General features: G+C 38.7%; 1 protein-coding gene across 1 annotated transcript in view; it reads left to right on the plus strand.

The window, feature by feature from the left end:
* The window catches only part of CPS1 (carbamoyl-phosphate synthase 1), a 151,753-nt gene that overhangs the window by 34,061 nt on the left and 99,240 nt on the right, over positions 1-18,452 (plus strand). The window contains exons 6-10 of the mRNA XM_059053750.2: positions 11,551-11,643; positions 13,990-14,079; positions 15,791-15,919; positions 16,472-16,578; positions 17,621-17,759. Of these exons, the coding sequence (XP_058909733.1) occupies positions 11,551-11,643; positions 13,990-14,079; positions 15,791-15,919; positions 16,472-16,578; positions 17,621-17,759 (558 nt within the window). The remainder of the gene's footprint in view (positions 1-11,550; positions 11,644-13,989; positions 14,080-15,790; positions 15,920-16,471; positions 16,579-17,620; positions 17,760-18,452) is intronic.

The raw sequence follows: 18,452 nt of genomic DNA on the forward strand, positions 1-18,452 counted from the left end.
TTTGTTTAGTCCTCTTGGAGGAGTTCTTGAACTTAGTGAGTTATAGTTCGTGGGTATATTAAATGAGCCCTGCATGTATTACCTCAGTTATATAGTCTTTCTTGAAATTGTTCCAATGACCATGATGAAGGTAAGTTTATCTTTTGCTTTCATATCTGCTAGCTGAAATATTTGACCCTTCCTCTGAGAATATCTCAGCCCCGTCTACTTCCTTCTTGCTATAAGAGGTGGACACTTTTTTCTTCTTACATGAAACCTTCATATCCCAGAACAGAAAGAAACTTTATCTCATGAATGCTAACTAAATTCCCTAATGCCACCAAAGTTTTCTCATTAAATTATATATTTTTTCTTAAAAAAGATACAATTTCAAAGTGAAAAGGATTCTTCAAAACAGATTCTTCAAAATCTGTTGTAGATTGTTGGAATATGTATAGACACAGGATCTCTGTAAACAGAAAGAACAGCTTTGAAAATAAGAATATGACCACATACCCATGACCAGAAGAAAGACACTGAGAATTTATGCAATCCTTCTACTCTATCTCTGATTTTTTTCCCTCCTCTATGATATTCCTGAGAACAGATGTTAGTGAGATTATATATCCCAGGTAGATTTTTGTGTTTTTGTAGCCCAATGATGCTGTGGGAGCAGTAAACAATGATGAGGATACTAGAGTGGGAAGGGGATAAAATTGGGAAATTCAATTCAAGCTGTAGATTTGGCAGGTTGAATAGCATGTAATCAGTCCTAGTATTTGGGAAAACACTTTACAAGACCATATCATGTTCTTCATGTGATAGGTTAGTTTAAGGTGAACCCTGCTTTTATCAGAGGCAGTTAGGTTTTCAAAATTTGGCTGAATAGATTAGCACAGACAAAATAGTGCTATTGCCTATTATATTTGATTATGAGTGATATGGGCTCATATTAAAAACATATGTTGAGTGGAAGACCTTCAAGATGGCGGAGGAGTAAAACATGGAGATCACCTTCCTCTCCACAAATACATCAGAAATACATCGACATGTGGAACAACCCCTACAGAAACCTACTGAATGCTGGCAGAAGACCTCAGACCTCCCAAAAGGCAAGAAACTCCCCACCTACCTGGGTAGGGTAAAAGAAAAAAGAAAAAACAGAGACAAAAGAATAGGGATGGGACTGGCCCCTCTGGGAGGGAGCTGTGAAGGAGGAAAGGTTTCCATAAACTAGGAAACTCCTTCACTGGCAGAGACTTCAGGTGGCAGAAGGGGGAAGCTTTGGGGCCATGGAGGAGAGTTCAGCAACAGGGCTATGGAGGGCAAAGTGGACAGATTCCCACACAGAGGATTGGTGTCGACCAGCACTCACCCCCCTGAGAGGCTTGTCTACTCATCCACCGGGGCAGGCGGGGGCTGGGAGCTGAGGCTCAGGTTTCGGAGGTCAAATCCCAGGGAGAGGACTGGGGTCGGCTGCATGAACACAGCTTGAAGGGGGCTAGTACACCACAGCTAAGTGGGAGAGAGGCCGGGAAAAAGGCTGGACCTGCCTAAGAGGCAAGAGACCATTGTTTTCGGGGTGCACAAGGAGAGTGGCTTCAGAGCACCACCTAAGTGAGTTCCAGAGATGGACATGAGCCACGGTTATCAGAGCAGACACCAGAAATGGGCATGAAACGCTAAGGCTGCTTCTGCAGCCACCAAGAAGCCTGTGTGCAAGCACAGGTCACTCTCCACACCTCACCTCCTAGGAGGCTGTGCAGCCCACCAGTGCCAGGGTCCCATGATCCAGGGACAACTTCCCCAGGAGAACACATGGCACACCTCAGGCTGTTGCAATGACATGTTGTCCTCTGCCACCGCAGGCTCACCCAGCATACCATACCCCTTCCTCTACCCGGCCTGAGTGAGCCAGAGCCCCCAAATCAGCTGCTCCTTTAACCCTGTCCTGTCTGAGCGAAGAAAAGATGCCCTCAGGCGACCTACACACAGAGGCGGGGCCAAATCCAAAGCTGAACCCCAGTAGCTGTGCGAACAAAGAAGAGAAAGGGAAATCTCTCCCAGCAGCCTCAGAAGCAGCAAATTAAATCCCACAATCAACTTGATGTACCCTGTATCTCTGGAATACCTGAATAGACAACAAATCATCCCAAAATTGAAGGGGTGGACTTTGAGAGTAACTATATATATATATTTTTTGTTTGTTTTGTTTTGTTTTTCTATTTTTGTGAGTGGCCATGTGGCTGACAGGGTCTTGGTGCTCTGGCTGGGTGTCAGGGCTGTGCCTCTGAGGTGGGAGTGCTGAGTTCAGGACATCAGTTCACCAGAGAACTCCCAGCTCCGCCTAATATCAAACGGCGAAAAACTCTCCCAGATATCTCCTTCTCAACGCTAAGACCCAACTCCACTCAATGACCAGCAAGCTACAGTGCTGCACACCCTATGCCAAATGAATAACAAGACAGGAACACAACTACACGCATTAGCAGAGAGGCTGCCTAAAGTCATAATAAGGTCACAACACCCCAAAACACATTACCGGACGCAGTCCTGCCCACCAGAAAGACAAGATCCAGCCTCATCCACCAGAATACAGGCACTAGTCCCCTACACCAGGAAGCCTACACAACCCACTGAACCAACCTTACCCACTGGGGGCAGACACCAAAAACAATGGAAACTACAAACCTGACGCCTGCAAAAAGGAGACACCAAAAACAGTAAGTTAAGCAAAATGAGAAGACACAGAAACACACAGCAGATGAAGGAGCAAGGTAAAAACCCACCAGACCAAACAAATGAAGAAGAAATAGGCAGTCTACCTGAAAAAGAATTCAGACTAATGATAGTAAAGATGATCCAAAATCTTGGAAATAAAATGGAGAAAATACAAGAAACATTTAACAAGGACATAGAAGAACTAAAGAGCCAACAAACTTGATGAACAACACAATAAATGAAATTAAAACTTCTTGAGAAGGAATCAATAGCAGAATAACTGAGGTAGAAGAATGGATAAGTGACCTGGAAGATAAAAGAGTGGAAATAACTACTGCAGAGCAGAATAAAGGAAAAAGAATGAAAAGAATTGAGGACACTTTCAGAGACCTCTGGGACAATACTAAAAGCACCAACATTCGAATTATAGGGGTCTCAGAAGAAGAGAAAAAGAAAGGGACTTAGAAAATATTTGAAGAGATTATAGTTCACAACTTCCCAAATGTGGGAAAGGAAATAGTTAATCAAGTCCAGGAAATGCAGAGAGTCCCATACAGGATAAATCCAAGGAGAAACAAGCCAAGAGACATATTAATCAAACTATCAAACATTAAATACAATGAAAAAATATTAAGATCAGCAAGGGAAAAAAACAAATAACATACAAGGGAATCACCATAAAGTTAACAGCTGATCTTTCAGCAGAAAATCTGCAAGCCAGAAGGGAGTGGCAGGACATATTTAAAGTGATGGAAAAACCTACAACCAAGATGACTCTACCCAGCAAGGATCTCATTCAGATTCGAGAAAGAAATTAAAATCTGTACAGACAAGCAAAAGCTAAGAGAATTCAGCACCACCAAACAAGCTTTACAACAAATGCTAAAGGAATTTCTCTAGGCAAGAAAAACAAGAGAAGGAAAAGATCTACAATAATAAACCAAAAACAATTAAGAAAATGATAATAAGAACATACATATCAATAATTACCTTAAATGTAAATGGATTAAATGCTGAAAACAAAAGACATAGACTGGCTGAATGGATACAAAACAACACCCGCATATATGCTGTCTACAAGAGACCCGCTTCACACCAGGGACACAAAGAACTGAAAGTGAAGGAATGGAAAAAGATATTCCATGGAAATGGAAATCAAAAGAAAGCTGGAGTAGCAGTTCTCATATCAGACAAAATAGACTTTAATATAAATACTATTAAAAGAGACAAAGAAGGACACTGCATAATGATCAAGGGATCAACCCAAGAAGAAAATATAAAAATCGTAAGTATTTATGCACCCAACGTAGGAGTACATCAATACATAAGGCAAATGCTAACAGCCAAAAAAGGGGAAATTGACAGTAACACAATCGTAGTAGGGGATATAAGACTGCACTTTCAGCAATGGACAGAAGATCCAAAATTTAAAAAGAGAAGGAAACACAAGCTTTAAATGATACATTAAACAAGATGGACTTAATTGATATTTATAGGACATTCCATCCAAAAACAACAGAATACACTTTCTTCTCAAGTGCTCATGGAACACTCTCCAGGATCAAGCCTTAGTAAATTTAAGGAAATTGAAATCATACGAAGTATCTTTTCTGACCACACCTCTATAAGACTAGATATCAATTACAGGAAAAAATCTGTAAAAAATACAAACACATGGAGGCTAAACAATACACTACTTAATAACCAAGAGATCACTGAGGAAATCAAAGAGGAAATAAAAAAATACCTAAAAACAAATGACGATGAAAACACGATGACCCAAAACCTATGGGATGCAACAAAATCAGTTCTAAGAGGGAAGTTTATAGCAATAAATTCCTACCTCAAGAAGCAAGAAATATCTTAAATAAACAAGCAAACCTTACATCTAAAGCAATTAGAGAAAAAAGAACAAGAAACCCACCAAAGTTAGCAGAACGAAAGAAATCAAAAAGAGCACATCAGAAAAAAATGAAAAATAAGCAACAGCAAAGATCAATAAAACTAAAAGCTTGTTCTTTGAGAAGACAAACAAAATTGATAAACCAGTAGCCAGACTAATCAAGGAAAAAAAGGGAGAAGACTCAAATCAATAGAATTAGAAATGAGAAAGTAGAAGTAACAACTGACACTGCAGAAATACAAAGGATCATGAAAGATTACTACAAGCAACTATATGCCAATAAAATTGACAACATGGAAGGAATGGATGAATTCTTAGAAAAGCACAACCTTCCGAGACTGAACCAGGAAGAAATAGGAAATATAAATAGGCCAATCACAAGCACTGAAAATGAGACTGTGATTTAAAATCTTCCAACAAACAAAAGCCCAGGATGAGATGACTTGACAGGCAAATTCTATCAACTATTTAGAGAAGAGCTAATACCTATCCTTCTCAAACTCTTCCAAAATATAGCATAGTGAGGAGCAGTCCCCAAATCATTCTACGAGGCTACCATCACCCTGCTACCAAAACCAGACAAAGATGTCACAAAGAAAGGAAACTACAGGCCAATATCACTGATGAACATAGATGCAAAAATCCTCAACAAAATACTAGGAAACAGAATCTAACAGCACATTAAAAGGATCATACACCATGATCAGGTGGGGTTTAGCCCAGGAATGCAAGGATTCTTCAATATATGCAAATCAATCAATGTGATACACCATATTAATAAATTGAAGGATAAAAACCATATTATCATCTCCATAGATGCAGAAAAAGGTTTTGACAAAATTCAACACCCATTTAATGTAAAAACCTCCATGAAGATAGGCATAGGGGAAACTTACCTCAACCTAATAAAGGCCATATATGACAAACCCACAACCAACATCGTTCTCAATGGTGAAAAACTGAAACCATTTCCACTAAGATCAGGAATAAGACAAGGTTGCCACTCTCACCACTATTATTCAAAATAGCTTTGGAAGTATTAGCCACAGCAATCAGAGATGAAAAAGAAATAAAAGGAATCCAAATCAGAAAAGAAGAAGTAAAGCTGTTACTGTTTGCAGATGACATTATAAAAAAGAATACTAAAGATGCTACAAGAAAACTACTAGATCTAATTAATGAATTTGGGAAAGCAGAAGGATACAAAATTAATGCACAGAAACCTCTTGCATTCCTATACACTAATGATGAAAAATCTGAAAGAGAAATTAAGGAAACACTCCCATTTACCTTGCAACAAGAAGAATAAAATACCTAGGAATAAATCTACCAAAGGAGACAAAAGACCTGTATGCAGAAAACTATAAGACACTGATGAAAGAAATTAAAGATGATACAAACAGATGGAGATATATACCCTGTTTTTTGATTGGAAGAATCAACGTTGTGAAAGTGACTATACTACCCAAAGCAATCTACACATTCATTGCAATCCCTATCAAATTATCAATGGCATTTTTCACAGAATTACAATAAAAACTTTCACAATTTGTATTGAAACACAAAAGACCCCAAATAGACAAAGCAATCTTCAGAAAGAAAAATGGACCTGGGGGAATCAGGCTCCCTGACTTCACACTACACTACAAAGCTACAGAAATCAAGACAGTATGGTACTGGCACAAAAACAGAAAGAGATGAATGGAATAGGATAGAAAGCCCAGAGATAAACCCATGCACATATGGTCCCCTTACGTTTGATAAAGGAGGCAATAATATAGCATGGAGAAAAGACAGCCTCTTCAATAAGTGGTGCTGGGAAAACTGGACAGCTGCACGTAAAAGTATGAAATTAGAACACTCCCTAACACCATACACAAAAATAAACTCAAAATGGATTAAAGACCTAAATGTAAGGCCAGACACTATAAAGTCTTAGAGGAAAATATAGGCAGAACACTCTGTGACATAAATCACAGAAAGATCCTTTTTGACCCACCTCCTAGAGAAATGGAAATAAAAATAAAAGTAAACAAATGGGACCTAATGAAACTCAAAAGCTCTTGTATAGCCAAGGAAACCATAAAGAAGACAAAAACACAATCCTCAGAATGGGAGAAAATATTTGCAAATGAAGCAACTGACAAAGGATTCATCTCCAAAATTTACAGGCAGCTCATGCAGCTCAAAATTAAAAAAACAAGCAACCCAATCCACAAATTGGCAGAAGAACTAAAAAGACATTCCTCTAAAGGAGATATACAGATTGCCAACAAACACATGAAAGAATGCTCAACGTCAGTAATCATTAGAGAAATGCAAATCAAAACTACAATGAGGTATCACCTTACACCAATCAGAATGCTCATCATCAAAAAATCTACAAACAATATATGCTGGAGAGGGTGTGGAGAAAAGGGAACCCTCTTGCGCTGTTGGTGGGAATGTAAGTTGAACAGCCACTCTGGAGAAGAGTATGGAGATTCCTTAAAAAACAAAAACAGAACTACCATACGACCCAACAGTCCGACTACTGGGCATATACCCTGAGAAAACCATAATTCAAAAAGAGTCATGTACCACAATGTTCACTGCAGCTCTATTTACAATAGCAGGACATGGAAACAACCTAAGTATCCATCGACAGATGAATGGATAAAGACGGTGTGGCACAGAAACCTCTTAGATAACCTCATCCACCAGAGGGCAGACAACAGAAGGAAGAAGAACTACAATCCTGCAGCCTGTGGAACCAAAACTACATTCCCAGAAAGACAGAAAAGATTAAAAGGCAGAGGGCTATGTACCAGGTGAAGGAACAAGATAAAACCTCAGAAAAGCAACTAAATGAAGTATAGATAGGAAACCTTCCAGAAAAAGAGTCCAGAATAATGATAGTGAAGATGATCCAGACCCTTGGAAGAAGAATGGAGGCAAAGATCAAGAAGATGCAAGAAATGTTTAACAAAGACCTAGAAAAATTAAAGAATAAACACCTAGAAGAATTAAAGAACAAAGAAACAGAGATGAACAATACAATAACTGAAATGAAAAATACACTAGAAGGAATCAGTAGCAGAATAACTGAAGCAGAAGAACGGATAAGGGACCTTGCAGACAGACTGGTGGAATTCACTGCCATGGAACAGAAAAAAGAAAAAAGAATGAAAAGAAATGAAGATAGCTTAAGAGACCTCTGGGACAACATTAAATGCAAAAACATTCACATTATAGGGGTCCCAGAAGGAGAAGAGAGAGAGAAAGGACCTGATAAAATATTTGAAGAGATTATAGTTGTAAACTTCCCTAACATGGGAAAGGATATAGCCACCCAAGTCCAGGAAGCCAGAGAGTCCCAGGCAGGATAAACCCAAGGAGAAATTCACTGAGACACATAGTAATCAAATTGACAAAAATTAAAGGCAAACAAAAATTATTGAAATGAGGGTAAAATGACAAAGAACATACAAGGGAACTCCCATAAGGTTAAAAGCTGATTTCTCAGCAGAAACTCTACAGGTCAGAAAGGAGTGGCATTATATATTTAAAGTGATGAAAGGAAAGAACCTACCACCAAGATTGCTCTACCCCACAAGGATCTCATTCAGATTTGATGGAGAAATCAAAAGATTTACAGACAAGCAAAAGCTAAGAGAATTCAGTACTACTAAACCAGCTCTACAATAAATGCTAAAGGAAATACTCTAAATGGGAAACATAAGACAAAGGACCTACAAAAACAAACCCATAAAAACTAAGAAAATGGTCATAGGAACATACATATCGATAATTACCTTAAATGTGAATGAATTAAATGATCCAACCAGAAGACACAGGCTCGCTGAATGGGTACAAAAACAAGACCCATATATATGCTGTCTACAAGAGACCCACTTCAGACCTAGGGACACATACAGACTGAAAGTGAGGGGATGCAAAAGAATATTCCATGCAAGTGGAAATCAAAAGAAAGCTGGAGTAGCGATACTCATATCAGATAAAGTGGACTTTAAAATAAAGAATGTTACAGGAGACAAGGAAGGACACTACGTAATGATCAAGGTCATTATTGTCAACTAATCTATGACAAAGGAGGCAAGGATATACAATGGAGAAAAGACAGTCGCTCCAATAAGTGGTGCTGGGCAAACTGACAGCTACATGTAAAAGAATGAAATTAGAACACTCCCTAACACCATGCACAAAAATAAACTCAAAATGGATTAGAGACCTAAATGTAAGACCAGACACTATAAAAATCTTAGAGGAAAACATAGGAAGAACACTCTGACATAAATCACAGCAAGATCTTTTTGGATCCACCTCCTAGAGTAATGGAAAAAAAGACAAAGATAAACAAATGGGACCTAATGAAACATAAAAGCTTTTGCACAGCAAAGGAAACTACAAACAAGACGAAAAGACAACCCTCAGAATGGGAGAAAATATATGCAAAGGAATCAACAGACAAAGGATTAATCTCCAAAATATATAAACAGCTCATGCAGCTCAATATTAAAAAAACAAACAACCCAATCCAAAAATGGGCAGAAGACCTAAATAGACATTTCTCCAAAGAAGACATACAGATGTCCAAGAAGCACATGAAAAGCTGCTCACCATCACTATTTATTAGAGAAATGCAAATCAAAACTACAGTGAGGTATCACCTCACACCAGTTAGAATGGACATCATCAGAAAATCTACAAACAACAAATGCTGGAGTGGGTGTGGAGAAAGGGCACCGTTTTGCACTTTTGGTGGGAATGTAAATTGATACAGCCACTATGGACAACAGTATGGAGGTTCCTTGATAAGCTAAAAATAGAATTACCATGTGACCCAGCAATCCCACTACTGGGCATATACCCAGAGATCATAGTGGAGATCACTATAATTCAAAAAGACACATGCACTCCCATGTTCATTGCAGCACTATTTACAATAGTCGGGACATGGAAGCAACCTAAATGCCCATTGACAGATGAATGGATCAAGGAGATGTGGTACATATATATAATGGAATATTACTCAGCCATAAAAAGGAACAAAATTGGGTCATTTGTAGAGACGTGGATGGATCTAGAGACTGTCATACAGGGGGAAGTAAGTCAGAAAGAGCAAAGAAATATTGTATGTTAACGCATATGTGTGGAATGTAGAAAATGATACAGATGAACTGGTTTGCAGGGCAGAAATTGAGACACAGATGTAGAGAACAAACATATGGACACTAAGGGGGGAAAGTGGCGGCAGGGTGGTGGTGGTGTGATGAATTGGGAGATTGGATTGACATATATACACTAATATGTATAAAATGGATAACTAATAAGAACCTGCTGTATAAAAAATTAAATAAAATTAAATTTAAAAAATTTTTTAAAGATGTGGCACATGTATACAATGGAATATTACTTAGCCATAAAAGACACGAAATTGAGTTATTTGTAATGAGATGGTGGACCTGGAGCTGTCATACAGAGTGAAGTAAGTTAGAAAGAGAAAAACAAATACCTTATGCTAACACATATATATGGAATCTAAAAGAAAAAAATGGTCCTAAAAAACTTAGGGGCAGGACAGGAATAAAGGCGCAGACGTAGAGAATGGACCTGAGGGCACGGTGAGGGGGAAGGGTAAGCTGGGACGAAGTGAGGGGTGGGATAGGGAGGGTGGGAGGGAGACGCAAGAGGGAGGGTATATGGGGATATATGTATATGTATAGCTGATTCACTTTGTTATAAAGGAGAAACTAACACACCATTGTAAAGCAATTATACTCCAGTAAAGATGTTAAAAGCAACAACAACAAAACTATGCTGTGGCTTTCAGTTCTATTAGTCTTAGGTTGAAAAGTAAGGGTGTTTGTCATTCAGCATGCTTTAAGAAAAAGGGAATGAGAACTGAAAATGGAATTTCAAAATAGGAGTCCATAAACATAGTCAAGGACTTCTTTGATTTGGATTATAAAAGTAAGTGGAGATCACTATGAAACTTAATAATCCAGTATGGAAGTGAAAGGTGATTTTTACTATTTTTCCCAGAGTGTGAGGTAGTACTCTGGTTTTAATAATCACACTCAAATAACCGTTTGACCCTCTAACCACGTTGCTGGTACTCACTCACTCCCAAGTTACTTCTTCTCCTAAGGAATGCATTTCAAAGGGAAATAAAGGCTTTCCTCTATTTCTTTCAATGCTACAATTTCCTTGGAGAAAAGCAAATCAGTGAATTATTTTGACTTGTTCCCTCCCTCAATAAAGTCTTGATTATGAAATATACCATTTTCTAAATAGGTCAAAGTAGACTTACTAACAAATAAGTAAATCTCAAGACAGCTCAGAATAATATAACATTTGCCACGTTCAAGCTAGCAAGGTTAATTTGTGAAAAGTTTACAGAGGGTTAAGCATAGTCTAAAATTCAAGCCCGTATTAGCATGTCTAAAGCAGTGAAGCCTTTCATTGCAACTTCTCAAAGTTTGTGACTTATACAGCATTTCACATTTTTTTGTTTGTGAATTATACTCTCTAATAAGTTTGCATTCTTTTTCAATTTTCAGCTATTTTTGGATTTCTTTTTTTCTTCTCAATCGATTATTTTGTCGATGTCACCCACGAAATAGCTTTAGGTCATAAGTACTCTAAATACTCTGATTTGCATCTACTGGAGACCTGAATTCTGTTGCCCTTTGACTTTGCTTACCCCAGTTGACTGTCTCAGCCCTAAAAGAACTAATTGTACCTTCTCATAGTGTTTCCCAAAATGTACCATGCAAACTGCTTCATCTTTCCTACTTGAGAAGATGAAGATCTCTTGCTGATGGTTATGAGTATGTTATAAAGACATCTAAATAGTGGAGCAGCTGTGTAAGTCCCTGTGAATTTAACCTGTCAGCACCTGCATCATTGCTCCCTGTTAACTGTCTAATTTTTTAATTTGATAGGGTACCGTGCTTGGGAAGATTGAATTTGAAGGTCAGTCTGTGGACTTTGTGGATCCAAATAAGCAGAATTTGATTGCTGAGGTTTCAACCAAGGTGAGAAATTTTCCTTCATGTTTTGTAGTTTTATTTTATTCCCTTTAGACCTTCCTCTCTTGTAATATCAAAATCTTCTTTTAGGTGGAGGTCATCTTCCAGAAGCATCAGAGTTGAGGGAAAAATGGGTCTCATAGCAGTTAAAATTGATATATTACAAAATCAGTGCATTTAAAGTTATAACTTTTACTTACAGAGTGATCTTCATGGCCTGATTTAGAGGCTGTTTACTGTTATTTTAAATTTTCTTCTCTCCTCTTGTGTTTCCTTAGCTCAAGACTTCAACAATGTCAAATAAAAGGGTTGTTCAATTGAATATCAGGAGCCAGAGTGAATGGTCTGCCAGAGAGTCAGGAACACTTTATAGAAATCAGACCCAGTACAGTAATCAGAATCTGGGGTCATTTTGTGCAGGGAAAAGTATTCCTGAGCACACTGAAGATTTAGTGTATTATATAGCTCAGTTCAAAGAATAGTATTCAGGATGATGACTGTATCACCCCAAAGTAAGATATGTTTATTGTATATTTACAGGAAGGTGTAGAATACATCTTAGAAAGATGTGTTGATTTTGATTGAATATCTGTTAATGTAGTTGTGAGTCTCTTGGGCTACAGCCTCTGTCCTTGGGGACCATAGAGATTGGTGGGGTAGGCAAGCAAGTAGGCACCATGGAGAGAATAGTGTGATAAATGCTGTCCTTGGAATGTGCATGAGGTACCATAAAGGCATGCGTGGGGAAACATCCAATGAAATAGGTGGGTCAGGGGAGGTTCTACAGAGGAATTAGGCTTGTTCTGAGACATAAGGAGCAATTCGGTAGATGGAGAACTAGGAGAACTTCATTGCAGGCAGAGGAAATGGCATGTGTTGAAAGGCACAGAGGTATGAGACGATTTGGTGTCTTTGAAGAGTTATGTGGAGTTTGGTGTGGCTGACCTAAGGGTTCACATATATAGGTTCTCACATTTGGCCAAAGATGAGTGGAGATGGACGAGGCTAGAGCTAGATGGTTTAGTATCATTGGCTAAATAAATCAACCAACTTGGAGACAACTGGGAACCCATTCGGCATCATTTTGGAGCAAAGTAAACTGGATAAATGAAAGCAGATAACTAGAAAGTTATTCCAACTTATTAGGACAAAATTCGTGAAAGCCTAGCCTGCGCAGTAACAGCAGGAAAAGAGACAGCAGGGTGGCTTAGACAAATAGGAGAAAGAGGTTTTAACGTACTTTCCTATGAAGTGATTTTGTTTGAGACACAGCATGATAGAGGGCTATTTTTATAGAATTTTAGAGTTTAGAACTACCTTGGGAATCTAGTCTAGATTTTCCAAATGTGAGAAGTATTGGCCTGGAGAAAGTCACCTTAAAAAAATTCTGTGGTCAAATAAGGTTGAAAAATACTGCATAATATATTCTTCTCTTGGAGATGCCTAGCAAATTCATATATCCCAGTTTCTGTGAGGTCTTGCTTACTTCTGTCATTCTGTACAGAGAGTATATGGTGTGTTTGTGTAGACACCAGATTGCAAATTTCATCTAGAGCCTTTAACAAACTTTGAAATCATTCTAAATTCAGAATGTGCTAACTGACTCTCGAAGCTGGGACCCGTGTGGGCACCCAGCCCGCTAGGCTTTCTCTCTCTATATATTATTTCTTCTTTTATGACTTTGGGGAGCTACTTCTTGGGTAAATGCCTGTGAAAATGGATCTGACTCCAAGCAGTGCTTAAAACATAGGTAATGATTATTATATGCTCTGGGATCCTTTGATGAAGTCTACCATTTAAATGCAAATGATCGCACAGTAACCTAAAGGGACCAGGGGTCTACACTAGCTTAGCAAGTCCTCTGACTCAGAATGATTTTATCCATTAGCCCCACTGCATAAGCCTAATGCACAACAGCTCTACCTCATCCAAACTTTACTGCAAGTTGAGGACCAAGTGGTATTTAAAGCATGATATATCTATTACTACATCTGTTTAGTGCTGAATCAGGCAATAGTACTTGGAAATTCCATTGCTGCTGGTTGTTAATGAGGCAAAACATGGGAAAGATAATTGTTAATTATGGAAGCAACCACTTTCTTAGGGATAACTGTTATTACTATAATCAACATTCTATACAAAACAGCAAGGTACTTTGTTCTCATGAAGAAGATAGAGTCTGTGGCATTTGCTGTGCCTTTCTTACAAATTGATTGTTAACTGCCAGCCACTCCCTAGTAGTTAGCAGTCAATCTGTTACCAAGTGCAGAGCATCCTGAGATGTGTTTATGATATTGCTGTGTTGCTCATAGCTGGACCTTCTCTCTTACTCTCTGGTTTTTAAAATGGCAGGATGTCAAGGTGTATGGCAAAGGAAATCCCACGAAAGTGGTAGCTGTAGACTGTGGGATAAAAAACAATGTAATCCGCTTACTAGTAAAGGTAAGTAATTTGTTCCATCTCAAGGATGGGGGTTTCTAATATTGATCATTAGTGTTAATCTGATTTCCTCTATCTGTTTCAGAGAAAGCTTGTGTATTGTCAGAATGTCAGGGGATATACTCTCTTCTTGTTGCCTTTGATCTATTAGATAACATATTTATTCCTGTTAAAATTAGAGATGTAGATTTCTGTTAAATAAGAAAAAACCTCAAAGGCCACAAAAACACAGAAGGAAATGAAGACTGTTCTTTTCACTTACTGATGGACATTCTGAGACATGACACACTCAGTTTCTTGGGGTTTAGAGATAACCATAAATGTAGTCAGTAGGAGAACTCCACCTTTGGGTTACATTTATTATGTAGCACATGTTTGTAGGGATTATGCCCTGATATAGTACAAACTTGCACATTGCTTTATATCAACTCTTAGAGAACCAATTGAAATTAGACCTTAAAAATACTTGAGGAGAACATAACCATTATTACAATGCTTTCTTAAACATTGTTTTGTTGGGATTTCTCCTTCTCCTCTTTCTCTCTCTGTCTCCCTCTGTCTCTTTGTCTTTCTATTTCTCTTATACACATGCACCCCAACCCTAGGTATATTTGCATAACACCAAATTAGCATGGGTAAAGGAGAATTCTTCAATTCACTTTTTTTGTTATAGAATATCAGCAACATCCAAATCATGATTTTGAATGCTGATCAATTTTATTAACAAAAATGTATATGGACCCTTAACTAGTAGATGCTGTGGTTGGCCTAGCCATATCTCCCTCTCATTTTATCATTTTAAGGCATTTTCTTCATCATCTAATTGCAAGTGTCTCCATCTTATTGCCTGAGGGCTCTCTTTGGTTGGTTGGAGGCTGCTGGCAGGCAGGAAATGACATAGAATTAATGATCCCTGGAGCAGCCCCAATCAATGACAGAGTATAAATTCCCCAGCTCCTTTGCCACATTGCTAAGCTGTCTTTAGGTGAAATATGCTACACTGGCTCTCCGAATTCCCCAGTGGGCTGAAGCTCCTTTTCTTCATTGTGGTAACTGCCCGATAATGCACACTTTATTAGGGTCTTTCCCCAAGTTGCTTTCTATTGATATTTCCTGGAAAGCCCTCCAAAGAAACTTCTTTCTCTCAAATTCTTATATCAGGAAATGCTTCTAGGGAAATAATCCAAGACATCTTCCCATCCACTTTTGTATAGAAAAGTTCTAATTTTTCTATCAGAATATAGGTATTATAGATAATATGAAAAAAACCCTAGGAAAGAAGTCACTAAAATTTGGTCAGACAAAAAATACAGAATTGAAAAAGATGAGAGGTGGACCAAATTAAATTTTGGAGAAAGGGATTTATCTTCTTTTTTGCAACTCCCTCTCCCAGAGCTAGGGAAGATAAACCGTATTCCTGTGTGCCCAGTCATGAAGCCTTTAGGTCTACAACCTCCTGAAGTGTGGGGAAATGCATGATCTATTTTTTCAGAATCAAAATGTAAATAGTGTTTTTTTTCCTCCACTTTCTATCCTAGGGTCCATTTACAGCACACAAAATATGAGTCAACAAAGAGTTTTTTGCTCAGCATTATTTATTTGAATCATGGACTCTGTTTCCCTTCCCTTTCGGGAGTAGTTAGCCAAGAGAAGGTTTACCACTTTGGCGAAGAAAAATATTATTAAATTGACCATTCTTGTGTTTCTTTTCCAGCGCGGAGCAGAAGTGCATGTAGTGCCCTGGAATCATGATTTCACCAAGATGGAGTATGATGGACTTTTAATTGCCGGAGGACCTGGGAACCCAGCTCTTGCACAACCACTAATTCAGAATGTCAAAAAGGTGCAGTGAACCTGGGATAGTCTGTGTCTGTGTGTGAAGTGGAGAGAGTCTGTTCTGCACGGCCGAAAAAGCTGTAATATGTTTTATTTATACAAGTAATTTTTTAGTATTCCTGTTTGTGACCTCTGAGGCAATGTCAGCACCAATAGTATATAGGGGGAACCAACGAGGAGAGAATTCCACAGGAAGAAGAACAAAGAACTTTAGACAAAGTGACTGGGATTGTGTCCTTGAGTGCAGAGAGCTGGAGTCCAGTCTCCAAATGTGTTGTCTGTACAACTGGAAAATGACAACTTGGGACCTATAAGACCTTCAAGTTTGCAGAGAAATATTAAATTAGATTTAGTTTAGTCTGGATGTTAACTACATTCTATTGAACTTTAGTGCTGCAAATTGTCAATCCTGTCCTTATTTATCGTCTAACTTTTTATTCGATTACTATTCTCTTTACCTTGTAAATTAAGAAAAAAAAGAATGCTTCATTTTATTCCCTCAGAGATTGCATTTTTTGGAATCGTTCTTCTGGAGTAATAAAATTTTTCCCTGATTTAGATCTTGGAGAGTGATCGCAAGGAGCCATTGTTTGGAATCAGTACAGGAAATTTAATAACGGGATTGGCGGCTGGCGCCCAAGCCTACAAAATGTCTATGGCCAACAGGTAAGGCAGTTATGCTTCTGTCTGCATGTCAAACTGGCTCTGAAATACTGTTAGTAACTAAACCGAAAAGACTTAGAGAACTTACGTGCCATTTTCTTCAGAATAAATCGATAAGCACACTATTACATGGTTCACAGTTGTCTGACTACCTGATACCACTTTTATTGCATTTTTGAAAGGCAGCCTTCTCTAACAATAACTTTGCTGTAGTTTAAAGTTATTTTCCTTTCCTTGGCATACATTGAAGTTTTAAGCTTGATTTCAGAGTACTGATAACATTGTAAAACTCTAGTGTGACTTAAGAACCCAGAAATCTTCAGCTCCTCTTGGTTTTACTTCCTTACCCCAAGTGATGTTAATTTATTCAACATGGAACTTTCCCTCACAGTCCACCCTCCACATAAAGTATAGTTCAAATTGATTCAGGACTGAGTAGTTATCTCTTTATTATCCCCCAAGAACTCTGCTTTGGCTTTAAAATTACTGTAGCTCCCTTAAAATAAGTGGCTTATATTTGTCTCTGTTAAGCTAGTGAGCAAATCTTAGCTTTTTGTTACGAGTGCAGTTCCCCTTTTCTAAAACTGATTACAGAAGTTTAATAGACATGATATTTAACACACAACAAAGCTTCCTGAATTGATTTTTTTCCTAAAATTATTGGGATTAACAATTTGTGACTTTCCTCATGGAGTAATTTTCACTAAGCAATTGAAACTTTTGAATTTTTTTGGGGGGGGGGTGGGTACGCGAGCCTCTCACTGTTTTGGCTTCTCCCATTGAGGAGCACAGGCTCCGGACACACAGGCTTAGTGGCCATGGCTCACGGGCCCAGCCGCTCCGCGACATGTGGGATCTTCGCAGACCGGGGCACGAACCCGCGTCCCCTGCATCAGCAGGCAGATTCTCAACCACTGTGCCACCAGGGAAGCCCGAAACGTTTGAATTTTAATAGGCTTTTCTTGTTCACTATTTTACAACTAATGCATTTATAGTATTTTCTTCACTTTTCCTTTTCCATATTCTTTTCTCCTTTTCTCTCCAGAGGGCAGAATCAGCCTGTTTTGAATATCACAAACAGACAAGCTTTCATTACTGCTCAGAATCACGGCTATGCCCTGGACAGCACCCTTCCTGCTGGTTGGAAACCACTTTTTGTGAATGTCAATGATCAAACAAATGAGGTAAGTGCTCTCAGTAAACCTGTTGAGTGAGTGATGAGAAGTGCAGGACTTTTAATACTCTGTTTTACAATTACCTTTCCCTTGTTTATGTGGGCTTTTCTGGGGTGTGTATGTGGAAGAATTCTCGTTACAGATTATTTCCCACAACCCTCTGCTTTTTAAAAAGTCATTTCTCTGTCTTATTCTCTTATCGGTTGACTCATTAAGATCCACAATTTGAGTGGTTAATCATTGGCTGTCTTACACATTCATTGCTAATGGGTGATTGGTGGAGGTCTGTTTGAACCTAGTCTACGTGGGTCTCTGGGACTCACTTAGCTCTGAAGTAGCCTTTGAGAAGACCCTTGGAGAAGTAATTTAGGAATTGGAGAAAAAGAGAGGATTTGAGTTTACCCTGAACAGAGTCTAGAGGGGCCTCAAAGGCTATAGACCAAATCAGTTGTTTTTAATAAGGGAACGACACCAGTTGAATCTTTATTGGCCTATTTTTTTTTTTTTTTTTTTTCTTTTTGTGGTATGCGGGCCTCACTGTTGTGGCCTCTCCCGTTGCGGAGCACAGGCTCTGGACGCACAGGCTCAGCAGCCATGGCTCACGGGCCCAGCCGCTCCGCGGCATGTGGGATCTTCCCAGACCGGGGCACGAACCCGTGTCCCCTGCATCCGCAGGCGGATTCTCAATCACTGCGCCACCAG

The sequence above is a fragment of the Kogia breviceps genome, chromosome 2 (assembly GCF_026419965.1).
Source record: "Kogia breviceps isolate mKogBre1 chromosome 2, mKogBre1 haplotype 1, whole genome shotgun sequence".
NCBI classification, from domain to species: Eukaryota; Metazoa; Chordata; class Mammalia; order Artiodactyla; family Physeteridae; genus Kogia; species Kogia breviceps.